The sequence below is a fragment of the Nelumbo lutea genome, chromosome 3 (genome assembly GCF_056320005.1).
Source record: "Nelumbo lutea isolate HS-2025 chromosome 3, American lotus-T2T, whole genome shotgun sequence".
Taxonomy (NCBI): domain Eukaryota; kingdom Viridiplantae; phylum Streptophyta; class Magnoliopsida; order Proteales; family Nelumbonaceae; genus Nelumbo; species Nelumbo lutea.
Genome location: NC_142686.1, coordinates 21,967,285 through 21,981,330, shown reverse-complemented (window position 1 = coordinate 21,981,330; position 14,046 = coordinate 21,967,285). Strand labels below are relative to the sequence as shown.

Genomic DNA, 14,046 nt, shown 5'->3' with positions numbered 1-14,046 from the left:
AATATTGCACATTCCCAAATAATATCATAGCCCATATTATTAAAAGAAGAAATTTAACATTAAAAGTCCTTAAAACATGGATGGCTCCTATTTAACATAACCTAAAAGCTCTCAAATTATATCTAGAGCTAGACATGTTCATGGGCTAGACCAGGCTTTGCGTCTTTATCAACAAAAAATGTCTAGGCTTGAGCCCAAGCTTGAAGTTCGATCTGTACATAAAATGTCATATTTTTAGTGTACTTTAATAAATTAATATTATATTAATTTAGAAATAATTTAATAAATTAATAAACTAATTTGTATTTCCTGAATAGTAAATTAATATTTGATAATAATTTAATCAATAAATAGATAAAGAATATATATTTTTATTATAAGTAATAGCATCGGGCCAGGCTCGGGCCTAGGCCAGCTTATTTGAGAAAGCCCGACCCCAACCTGAAAAATAGTCAAGCATGGTATTTAAAGCCCAGGCCCGAACTTATCGGCCTGAAATTTTGTCCAAGCCTGAAAAATAATGGGCCAAATTGGACTGGCCCATTGGCCACTTGACCCATTAACAGGTCTATTTGGAGACTAGATCTCTTACAAGATAAAACTATGTTCACATAGCTCCAACCACACACTCGGAATATCTCTTGTACATGAATATTAAATTCATGGGGAGATGTTGCTAGATTCTTTGCTTTCAAAGTATGTGCAGACTTTTTGCTTGAGTGAATCTTGTCACTTTTGGTGGTGTTTGAAACCAATGTTGTTTCTTGAGAGGTACTTTTTGAGAAAACGGTGCTGCATTGGCATACATTTTCTCATATAACATTTTTTATGTTTTTCTATTTGGTACCATTGTTGTTGCTATCAGAGACATTTTGAGTGCCATGTCAACATACTATTACTAGCAACAGTAAAAGAAATGAGAAAACACCAACCACACTTTTCCCAATTTTTGAGGTGCAGTTTCAGAATTCATTTTTCGAAAAAATGAATAATCAAACATCAAGCATATGAAAAAATAGATTTTAGACGTGATTAGGGCTGGCAATCTTGACCCAAACCCATTTGACCCACCCAACCCACCCAAACCCACCCAATCTATTGATGAGTCAATATGTGTCGAGCAATCCATTAGGGTCAGGATGGGTTGGGTCGCGCAGGTCAAGATGAGTTTGGTCAAAGTCAATCCTACCTATACTCGCCACATTACACTTCCAAACCACTATGCCAAATTTTATTTTGTTAATGAAAGTGAAACAAAATAGATTGTAATACCTTTCGTGTTCACATGCAATTTTATACAAAAACATTTTTACAAAAGCAATTTTGCAAAGTAATTTTATGAAAATAATTTTTATGAAAGCAATTTTACATAAGTACTTATAAAAGTATTTTTTAAAAAGTTACTTTTATAAAAACACTTTATGAAAGTGCTTTTACGAAAACACTTTTATGAAAGCATAAGATCACTTATAAAAGTACTTTTACACGAAAGCACTTTTATTAAAGTATTTTTACGAAAATACTTTTATGCGAAAACACTTTTGTGAAAGAATAAAAACACTTTTATAAAAGTATTTTTCTGCATTTTTTGTAAATTTTTTGGTGCTTTTTTTGCATTTTTTATGCATTTCCTACAATTTTTTGGTTTTTTTTTTTTTTTGCATTTTTTCTATTTGTTTTGTAAAAGTTTTGAATTTTCTATAATTTTTTAGTAATTTTTGTATTTTTCTACAATTTTTTTATTTTTTTTTGCATTTTCTGTATTTATCTACAATTTTTGCTTTTTGGGGTATATGGGTTGACCTAACTCGTTTTTGTCACATGACAGCCTTGAGAGAGATTATTCTCTCAAAATTTAATACTTTGTGTATGCAGGTCGTCCCTACCCATTTTTTTATTTATAAGTGAGGGTCGGTGGGTTAGTATGGGTGAGGGTGGTTAAAGGTCAATATGATGGGTCAAGTGGGTCAATATGGGTGGGTCAGAGTGGGTTAGGGTTAGGGTGGATTATGACCCTTTAACTAGGATTGATGATGGGTCATGGTGGGTTGGTGGGTCAATATGGGTGGGTTGATATTCAACCTTTACCCAACCCAACCCAATCCACTCATTTGCCACGACACTATTTTTTGAAAAAATGGCATTGGTTCCAAACATCCATGGCCATATCTGAACTAGATCCTTGAAATTAAACCCATATTTGATCCATCCAAAATTACAGGTGGAAATTGCTTAGCAATGGAGTTGCAGCATCAGAAAACGGTGTTGCTGATGTGTAGCTTGGAGAGAAAATGATGTCTTTATTTTTGTTTGGAATCGTTGCTGCTAGGTAGGACGTTTCCTGAAGAAACAACAACTTTTTCTATTTGGTACCATTGTTCCAGGAAATGTTTTCAACACTGGTACCCATTATCCAGTGCCACATCACTGCCTTGTTGGCAGCAATGAGCTGCAGCTCTAGGAAATGCCAAATTTGGCATTGCTTCAAGCCATGGCTTCCTGATTTTCGAGGTGTGGCTTGGAGAACCGTTTTTTTATGGAAAAACAGTTCCAAATAAATGCTCGTTTCCTGGAGCACTGTTTTTTCCGATGTAGCGCTGATGTGGCACCGTTGGTCCAGAAAATGACGACGATGCCAAATAGCCACTCAATCAATCAACTATCGACTTCATTTCAAGATAGTCTAACGATTGCACGTGGATTAGGGTTCAAAATATCACATTTTATTGTGGGGCTCGTTTAAGAAATTCTACATTTTAAACATTAGAACACCTCCTAACATGTTTATCATTTTGTGTATTGTGCATGATGATACTTTGAACCATGACGCAAACAAGATAAGGTCTCTCAGACACGAGCGACCACAAAGAAGGATAAAATATAAAAGCCTCCCTTGAGTGTTCTGACATTCATATAAATCTTCCTTGAGTGCACCAGCTAATCAGCCGTCTGGTTTGCCTCCCGATAGACATGTCTATACATCAGACATCTTCAAAACTCACCATTCAGCTTGATGCAGTTCTTGATGATGTGTCTTATCTAGGGGTGGCAATGAACTGAGCTTTTCAAAAATCACAGACCGCCTATCAAATCCAACCTCAAAGCATGTTTCAGTCATGCATCTGGAACATCTCGTACTTGTAAATTTTTAATTCATGGGAGATGTTTCAAATGCACAGGTGAAACGTGCTGTGAGGTCGGAGTGAAGTGCATTGTGTGAGCAGATCCGATCTCCACACGGACATCACTAGGAAAGAAGTTGGAATCACATTATATATGAAAGGAGTTCACACTGGCACCCCACATGCACATCTCAACGTGTATTAGGAATATTTCCCGTAGTCAATGGGAACTGTTCCCAATACATGGTTAGGATGTACTGTGGGGTGCCCGTGGAGCACGCTCTGTGAGGTGCAGATGCAAATTCGTATGAAAGATAAACCGAAATCTCTCTTCTTTTCAGCTTATGTCACCTGTTTCCGACAACCCGTAATGTGTATACAAATTTTTTTCAGAGGTGAGGCTTTTGTTACAATCAAAACCCAGATAAACTTTATATTTTACCCTAAAAGAAGTTGGGATCTGCCAACAAAACACGTTCCAAAACCCCCTCATTATCTGACCCAAAAAAAGTGATCTCCCCCCTGTATCAAATGCATGGTTTTCAAAACAGGACGATCAGATCGGAAAAATTAGAAACCAACCACTTGACCGGTTTCATTTTTCCCCAAAATTGTTTTTTTTCCCTAAAACTATTGATTTTGTTCAATAAACCCCTGAACCGGTTGGTTAACCGTTCAAACAGTTTTGACCGTTTTTCAAAATTTTTTATTTTTTTGTCAGAATGGGCCAGCCATTCGGATTGAACGGTCGGGCCATTCAAATTGATAACCAGACCCCTTGACCAGTTCGGTTTTAAAAACCATGATGAAATATGCTGTGTCCAACAGGAGATCTAGACTCAAAAGCAAAAAAAAAAAAAAAAAAAAAACATTCAACTCCACCTACAAGAAAGCCCCTACTTGATTCCGATTTTCTAATTCTGTAGTAACACCAACACTCGATGTTTTAAAACCGGCCTGGAACCAAAACCATTCTGGTCACCAGTTTTTAGATTGACAATTCAACCACTCAGTTCGAACGGATCAAACAGGTCAACTGTCTAAGTCAACGGATTATTAACTAATTCAACAGCTTTTGATCGGAAAACAGATTTAGGGTAAAACAGAACCGGTTAGTCTCACACTGAACTCCACACCAGGTAACACAACCTCTTGTTTCCAGATATCGAAAAACAAAACAAAAACTCGTATCGGGCAATCTCATGTCCTGCAGACGGGTATTTCTTACACACACACAAATATATATTCATTTTGCAACTGTCTAAGCAAGATAATATATGATCATTTTAAAGAACCATCCTCATTAAGCAAATCCAATGACAGTGATAAGGTTGCAGTTGCATCTTCAATTTCTGTAATAAATACATGCTGGAAGACACAATTACACAACACTTCCTTACACCATTAATGGCATTTTTTTTCCTTTTCCCATAATATTGTGTACTAGTGTATATATACAATCAGAGAACAAAACAGCTTTACAACATGATCAGAGCAACCACATTCTCCATCTCTCCTAATGCTTGCTTCTGCTAATTTAACAAGCAACAGGTTAAAGTAGTAGAGGCCTATGTCAGCGTCAGGGACTCTGTAAATGCAAATTTTATGTAAACTATGTATGTGAGGCCCCTAGCCCCAGCCTTAGTGAGGAAAGGGAACAAGTACAGTTATAACTCTATACATCATAGACAGGCAAGCGCTCCTCGATCACGACCCGGCAAATGGGGCATTTTTTACACTTTTCACAGCAAGTACTGTAGCACACAACAAAAGAATTAAAATAACAAACTAAATAAAACATACTAGACTAGTCATAATCATAGATGCAGAGTCTAAACCTGCAAACGATGCGATGCCTGCATGGAAGCAAGACTGTGCTTATCTCTCGCTCAAAGCAAACCCTACATAAGACCTTTTCCTGAACAATGTATTGAAATACATCATGTAAGCATGTAGCAGACATCAGGACGAGGAACTAAAAAAGGATAAGAATAGAATTCTTAAAGGCAATCTCAATTTCCCAACCATTCACACACTTAAAAACAGAAATATCCCAAAATCCAAATAGCATAATGAACACATGGAATTGGATTTAAGTTATAACTCCATCCTTGAATGAATGCCGCCAACAAAAGGAGCGATAGATAGATATAAGGCCATTTACTAAACATTGGTACCAGCTATTTGGGTCTGGGAGGGGTAGACTGGATATGGACCAACCTTTGGCATTTTGTTGCACAAAGAGGCTACTCTCATGTATCATCAAAAAAAAAAAAAAAAAGAGGCTACTCTCAGGCTCGAACCAGCATTTTTGTACTTCGCAGCCTAAGATTTTACCATTACACCAAGTAACGGGCCCTCCCTATTATGAAAATCTTGGGTTTCCTCACCCTATTAACGCATGACAAGACATTCCAACTTTGTATTGTGGTGCCCCTTTTCGTGGGTCCCACCATGTCAGTAAGGCGAGTTTCCAAAAGTTGCATAAACTCAGTTTACTGTAACTCTGTTCCATGCACAATCAAATCCATATGGTCATATTGCCAAAGTATGTTTGAACATTCTTAGAGATCTTACAGACAGAACAGTATATATAGCATAACATTCTATTAAAACATTGGGAGAACACTGTTGCATACATTTGTGGATTTCAAAAAATAATGAGCACTATTACAGTTTCTCAAGGATTCATCAAGTCCGGATGAAATATTCAGAAGTCTGAGGTTCAGAATGGTTACCAAAACAAAGATTACATATAATAAAATATTAATTTCAACTCAGCTTCTTGGTTAAAACTTGATGACAATTCGGGTGAGGTCAAAACCTAGTTTCAAAATTAAAAAGATACGAAATTGCTGTTTTGCATATCCATATCTATCGGGATCCTAATCTGTGGTTGATCCCATAGATCAATTGATTGATGAACATGCTTGCCCTAGTATTGATATCATGACAAACGGCAACCCTTCTAAGGTCATTAAAAAATTCCACATTTGAAATTGGTGTATTCAAACTTATATTCAATAATCTATACAAGTATAAAAATATCCATGCAGCAGATTGGTTATACTCCAATTCATAAAGCTTAACAATCACAACACCCATTGTAAACATACTTCTTCCTTTTACTGGCAAACAGGGAGGAATAAATATACAACCATCAAATTTAAAAACAAAATCAAAATTTTCAAGGAAATGATGGGAACAACGAGGCAGCTCGGTGCATAAATGCAGGCTGATTATCTTTTTGCCATGAAATTGAAGAGTTAAATAGTTAATGTCCTTTTTATTTCTGTTATTGGCTTCCATGAAATTGATTATCATTTCGGAAAACTAGTGATAACAGACATCATATGATGATATGATATGAACTATTCATGTTTGAATCACACTATACTTCCTCATTCAGAAAATTTATCATGCATCTGTTAATTTTTACTACACCATCTACTGTTTATAGAAGCTTTTGCATTTCAGCCTTCCAAAGTCACCATGTCAACAAAGTAATCAATCGCTGCTATACCTTATGATGCTCAGAGACTTGCAAGGGTGCAAATCAGGTTAAATAGTTCAGTTTGTGGCATAAATTCATATCCAACACTCTGTTCAATCATGTCCTTGCCATGACTAGGTAACATAGGCTATATTACTGGAAGATGTTGGTTTACTTAGATCAACTCAAGTGGAGATTTCTATATGAAAACCTAGGAAGAACGAACTGTTTGGGGATCCTAATATAAGCAATCTCAGAAAGTTCTCTAAGCATTTGAAAGCACTTACAGTGCTTTCAAAACCTAGTCACTTATTTTAGGGAAACCCTGAAAGCTAAATTAGAAATTTAGAATCTAAGTAATTAGTCTTGAGTCTTGATCTCAGAGAGCCTAGAAATGCATACCAACATGGACACTATCAGAAATGGGGGCAACATTTCCTGATGCAGATGTGCAGTTAGCGCATACTGAACTATTCTTTTGCCTTTTATTAAAGTTAACATTTCCTGAAATCCAACATATACAGGTACATGTAACATGTCCCATTTAGCATGTGCCTAAAGTATTTTATTATCACCAATTGTAAGGAAAAAGATCATTAGAAATGTATGAAAGAATATTATATACAGAGATTTGTTGGCCGCCCCCCTTGTTCTTATAATTCCCCGTAGGGAACCATAACACAAAACATATTCACCCCTCTTTTGCTAACCCATTTTCCATACTGTTAGACAACTTTGGAGTTCAATTGAAAATATTGTTCAGCTACTCTGCCAAGCATCTATGCTCTCCCTCAGAACCCGTCTGAGAGTCCAAAAATCTATTTTGTTCTGTCTCTGCTACCACACCACCACTTTTAAGCCCCCTGCTACAACTATCCCTCTATAGTTCAGGGATTTCACCATTCTCAACCCTTGTAATGTTGCTAACAATTCTGCTCTGGGTGAGTTCTCCGCATCAATGGGTTCTGAGAACAAAGCTAAAATATTACTACCAGTACTTCTAAAGACCCATACGATGCCAGAAGGGCCCAGGTTCTCCATGCTGTACCAGTCGAGAAGTTCAGAGGTTCATACAGTGATTTTGTCTTATTTTTAAGATAAATATCATTTTTCAATGGGTTTGACTATGATACCGAAAAGAGTAGTAACAGTAGAAAGGTTTGGACAACCCGTTTTGATATAAAAACTGTAAAGGAAATAAGAAAGGAAAGAGGAGAAAATGTTTCAGCTAAGAAAGAGGGATGAGAGATAGAAGAGAACGGGAAAAACTCAGAATTAGGTCTATCCACCCCTTTCATTAGATTATATACTCATAAATAAAAGAGAGTACAAAGACAAGCATGCCTTAAAAAACACTCTTAACTTAAAACATAAACTAATGGTCCTAAGGCCCAATAACTCCCTAACTATGCTATGTAAATAAAAAACATGTTATATCAGCCCAAAACTCAACACTCCCCCTCAAGTTGGGAATGAATCATAGATCATGTTCCAGCTTGTTTCTTGCAACTCCTTTTGTAAGAGCATCAGCAAGTTACAAGTCAAATGCAACATATGGCAAGCAAACTTCTCCGGATGTCACCCTTTCCCTTATAAAGTGTCTATCCACTTCTATATGCTTCATCCTATCATATTGAACTGGGTTGTGGGCAATGTTAATTGCTGCCTGATTATCACAATATGGCATCATATGTTCTTTAGTCTCAATTCCAATACCCCCTAACAAGGAACAGATCTAGAGGAGCTCTGAAACACCATGTGCCATGGCTCTATATTCAGCTTCTGCACTTGACCTTACCACAACTGTCTGTTTTTTATTCTTCCATGAAACTAAATTACCTCCAACACGAGTACAAACTCCTGATGTAGATCTCCTGTCATCTAGGCACCCTGCCCAATCAGCATCTGTGTAAGCCTCTAACTTCAATTGTCCATGGTCATGGGTGTCTCTTCAAATAGGAAAGTATCCTATCAATAGCCTCCCAATGCTTTACTTGTTGGGTATGCATGTATTGACTCACCACTCACTGCATAAGAGATGTCTGGTCGTGTCATACACAAGTATAGAAACCGCCCTACTAACCTCTGAAGCATTTATTATGTAGTTCTAATCAATAGGTGTATCAGCTGCCTTTGCCCAAAGCTTTCCTATTTCCTATAGTAGATCTAGAACATAATTCCTCTATTAAATGAAGATCTCATGCTTGGACCTTGCCACTTCAATGCCCAAAAAGTACTTCAGCTCCCCAACATCCTTAGTCTCAAACTTTTTGTGCAGATTCTTCTTCAGGGCATCTCAATCTCACTCAAATCATTTGTTGTAACTACAATGTCACCCACATACACTATCAAAACTAACACCAGTGAACCCCTCTTCACAAAAAAGAGTATGATCAGATCAAGTTTGAGTATAGCCAAATACAACCAATGTACTTCCAAACCTATCAAACCAAGCTTGGGGTAATTGTTTTAAATCATATAGGGACTTCTTCAACCTACATACCTTTCCTTTTTCCACATTATTTCCAACTTGATGTGAAGAATACCTTTCCTTTTTCCACATTATTGTAGAAGCCAACTGGAAGGTCCATATACACCTCCTAGGTTTGGAAGTACATTGGTTGTATTTGGCTATACTCAAATGTGGAAAAAGGAAAGGTATTCTTCAACCTACATACCTTTCCTTTTTCCATATTATTTCCAACTTGATGTGAAGAATACCTTTCCTTTTTCCACATTATTGTAGAAGCCAACTGGAAGGTCCATATACACCTCCTCCTGCAAGTTCCCATTGAGAAAGGCATTCTTCACATCAAGTTGGAAGAGTGGCCAAGAGTATGTAGTTGCTAGTGATAGAAGAATTCGAACTGAACTCATCTTTCAAGTTAAAAGAGTGACCAAGAGTATATAATTGCTAGTGATAGAAGAATTCGAACTGAACTCATCTTTCAACTTGGAAGAGTGGCCCAAAACTCAACAGCATAGATTTTTCCTTTTTCAATATGTATATCTTGTTTATTTTATTCCTTTTATAGAATGATTTGTTCAGATGTATCACTTAATGGTTTTTGAAGTCTTTATGCCATGCTGCATACTCTGGAAATACTCATGCAGTATCAAGTGTCATATTGGGCACATACCATGTTGTTTAGAGGTATACTAGTAGACATTTGGTCTCAGCTATTCCTTCATAGCAACTTCTGTGAAGTTCTAAAACCAACTAAATTACCTCTAGAAATTGCAATTAACAGCTAGACTGTATTGCAAGTTCTAATTCTGTCTTTGGCACCAAAAGTTGGAATTAAGATACAAATAAGCTTATAGATTTGATCAAAGAAAATCAAACAATCCCAAACAGATTTATAGGCATCTTTAGGGAGCTTGTGGAATTGATGAGCTTAACATCCTTTCTCTTTCAGAGATTTGAGAAACATGTTGGTGCTCCTTTGTTACATGGGCTTTACATGTCAGAATTGAATAATAGAATGCATACTAATTCATGATGATCAAAACAATATCTTCACGTTGGAACTTGCAACTAATGTTGCAGTTGTAGCAGATTGCTAACAAGTTACAAGATGAAAGATATTAATTAAATGAATTCGCATCGTGGAAAATAAAAACGTGAGGCAAGTTATATTACATTTTGAAGTCTTTCATACTCCTGCCGACTATATTTTGTGATTTCTGTTTGCTCACCAAGAGCTACCTGCAGTCTCCAGACCTGATATAAGAGTGAAATTAATTAAAGGAACACAAAAGTCAGCAAGCTAAATAATTATTCGAGCTATAACTGCAAAATGAATGGGAATACACAAAAGGGAATGAAATTTACCTCTTCGGCAAGATCCTTTTTAGGCATTTTCTTCACTATCTCAGGAGGATAACCACAAAATGTGTTGTATCTGCATAATCAGAACATAACAATGCAAAGATCAGAATAAAGAAACAATTGACAGACCTTTTTCAATACATGTCACATACCTTAGAGATATCTTGAAACACAAAGACACAGCAAACAATAAACACATAATAATATTAATAATGCACATCATTATAGGAGATACATCATACAGATACTATGACCATGAGACATGAAACTTCCCATATTGCAGATATGCCCTAGCTGTCAGCTATAAGTGATGATAGTATATAGCCCACACAGGTAGCCAGCCAATTATGATTAATAAAAATCAAAGTAAAACATCCACTCAGCATTTACCACAATTAAATAATGTCATATCAGTTAAAATTTCATTTGTGGCAGTTGCAAACAAAAGTTTAAGACTTTAATAAATAATCGATCAAATTACAAATCTAAATGGTTTAGCTAGCTTCCTCACAAACTTGACATTTTAAACATCAAGTTGGAAGCCTTTCTTATAGAAAAGGGTAATGTTATTGGTGAATGTTCTTCAGATGCCACATCTAATGGAGTATCCCAGTCTACTTTGGCATCAAATTCTCAGATCTTTAATCCGAAATTCCCCTCTATTGTGCCTGCTACGCAGCAACAGTTTCTGCATGAAACTGCACTTAATGCCCCTACTCCTATAGCTGCAATTCAAGAAAAAGTTGAAAAGGAAGAAAGACAACCAGATGGGGTACCACCTATTGTTGAAGTGATAATATCTTATTATAAGCCTGTAATAGAAGTAACTAGAGATGGCCTCCCTAATTACAACTGATCCCCAATTACCCCCTGCTTAGCTAAAGAATCAGCAAATGCATTGGCCTCCCTCCCCACCCTTTGTATAACCAGATGCATATTTCTTGTTAATCATTTGAACTTCTACATTTCGTCCCTATAACACCATACCACTGAATCTGGATCTATCAGCCAGCCCACTACCAAATTCTCCAAGGCTCGTCTCTTTTGCAATCTGAACACCTTGTACTGCACACAGCTCAGCCCTTAAGGAGTCCCCACTACCCACCAGTCCTGAGTAAAGCACTACTACATTCCCTTATCTCTTATCAGCCCTAATCAAAATTTCCAATTCCTACACCAATTTCAGATTTTTGGGTGATAGGAGATTGGTATTGTTTCAATTATTCATTTATTTTCTAGTTGCAGATGACTTTATAATAAAATTTTGTTTTTCGGAATTCTATTTCTATTTCAAAATTACTGTTTATGTGTAATTTTTGGACTTATTATTTATAGTAATCCTTATAATTACGATTTTTAGCAACTTCTGGTGTCTTTGAATTTAAGTTAGTTTTAGTAGGATTAGGAAAGTGTTATTAGAGTTCTTTAGGAGGTCCCTATAAGTTACCTATGAATTTATTTTAATTATAACGCAATTAGAATTTGATTTGGGTAAGTTTCCTAGTCCAAATTGGAGCCTGTAAAAAAGACATCCGAGTTTATAAGTTGTCTATAAAATAGTCATTGAAACTGCAACTAGGCTGTCAACAGATTGGGTCTGGGTTGGTTCTAGGTAGAATCAGTCCTGAACTGATTATTAATTGGGACAAAAGAATGGACCCAGAACCATCCCTGATTAATAGTTGGGTCCTATGGGGTCTTACCCGATGGACCCAACTATTCTGAAAACTATATTTATTTATTTAAATGATAACTTAAAACATAAATTTTGATAATATAATCTCGATAAAAATAAAAGTAAAATATTAAATTGTTTGTTATCTATCAAATTTACCAAGTCAGACATGAAATATAATAAAAATCATAATAAAATTAGGAAAACATTATATATAATAAAATAATCAGTTTGGGACAAGAAAGAACCAGAACCGACCCAATTATTAATCGGGACAAAATCATGGAACCAGAACTGACATAATCTGTTTGGTTTGGTTCGCACAGTTGGGCAGAACCGACCCATTGACAGGCCTAACTGCAACTATAGAAGAGTTGGTTTGAAGAAATAAAGTTTGGTTTAGTGAATTCTGGTTGTTGTCAGGAATCTTTCTCCCCTCCCCCCTCACTTATTTCTTCTATTTGATTTGTCTTTTTACCATTTAACAGCAAGAGTTCTCTCTCTTTCTAAATTCTTACTCATCCCTTTGTAAACAACAAACTGTTTACTTGCCTTCTTACCTCTATTCTTCATCTGTGATCACCCATAGCCCCTCCCTCCTTCACCCCATAAAGCCCACAACTAGATCTAGAATTAGTAGGACCCCTACCCTGTCCTACATCAATGTGGATAAGTGGGAGAGGCAGTAGGGGTATAAAGCAGGCAGCCTAGATTGATGGTGAAATAGTGGTTAACATATTGCTTTGGAGGATTCTGAGTGGCTGAATGTTGGGAGAGCCAATGGTTTTCGTTTGACTGTTGGTTTTGGTCTCAAAGAGATGCTTGTATAAATTGTCTCTGCTTTGTTTGGATTGTGGTTGATTGGATATTCCCTCTACATCCAAGGCAGGCCATTGTGTTGGTGCCCTAGAAGCCCTGTTATCTTTGTATTTTTCTCTTGGTTTTGTAAAACATTATTTTATTATGAAGAAAGGACACAAGAATTTGGAAGGGAAATTGACAAGGTGTCTTCTCACTTAAACCTTTTTACATGGTTGCTCAGAGGGAGTGAGGGACAGAGTATAGGAAGAAAATTTCCTATACAAAGCATACTTCTCTTGGAGAGCAGTTCTATGCAAGATATTGACAAAAAACAATTTAATATTTGGAGGAAACAACCTTGGAAAATGGGTGTTGACTTTGCAGTGTGAGACTGTAAAGGAATAATCAGTATCCCATCTATGACTATGTTGCCTTTTCTATTATAGGATATGGTGTTACTTCGAACTTCTCCTTAAGTGACATCTGGTTTTCCTCTTACAAAAATTTACCAATTTCACTTTTCTTGTTACCAGTTTGGGGTTACAGCAAGAGATCAACATATGGAATCTCCTTCCATTTTTCATAATAGTGCTATATATAGCCATCATTATAAGATCATGCAGTAGGGTGTGCTTTTAGAGAGGCTGGTTGACGTGGCCTCCTAGTGTAGAGATATTTTACGGGGGGGGGGGGGGGGGGGGGGGGGGGGGTGCATTGCGCCTGAGGGGGGAGGGGGTGCTTGTTGCTATGCCCACACTAGAACTCTGGGAGTGGGCTGTGCTTATAGGCCTCTTCTTTCGGCTGCATCATGGGCTTGGAACTTATCAACTCGCCCTTCGTTGACAACCACCTTGTCCTCAAGGTTGAAAGTTGGGTAACGCTCCATAAAATCTGAGTGGACCTCCCATGTTGCGTCCTCTTGGCAGGTGTCTCTAGGCCATGGGAACCTCCCTAATCACCTTTTTCCCTTTTTTGATCCAACAGTAGTCTAAGACCCATGATGGTTCTAGTTGGAGTACCCCGTCAGTAGAGAATTAAGGTAGGGTTGGTGAGACATGAGTTGCAGCCCTGATGTGCCGCTTCCAATGATTGGTAAAGGCCCAAAGAATCTACGGCAAACTTG

At 37.0% G+C, this 14,046-nt stretch overlaps 1 protein-coding gene across 2 annotated transcripts in view; it reads right to left on the bottom strand.

The window, feature by feature from the left end:
* Positions 1–4,400: 4,400 nt before the first annotated feature.
* LOC148863529 (uncharacterized) overlaps positions 4,401–14,046 on the bottom strand; it is a 36,085-nt gene continuing 26,439 nt past the window's right edge. For both annotated transcript variants that reach the window (XM_088978883.1, XM_088978882.1), the window contains exons 11-14: positions 10,451–10,520; positions 10,259–10,339; positions 4,961–5,040; positions 4,401–4,876 (exon numbers count right to left, since the gene is read on the bottom strand). In XM_088978883.1, the coding sequence (XP_088835009.1) occupies positions 4,798–4,876; positions 4,961–5,040; positions 10,259–10,339; positions 10,451–10,520 (310 nt within the window). In that variant the 3' untranslated portion in view covers positions 4,401–4,797. The remainder of the gene's footprint in view (positions 4,877–4,960; positions 5,041–10,258; positions 10,340–10,450; positions 10,521–14,046) is intronic.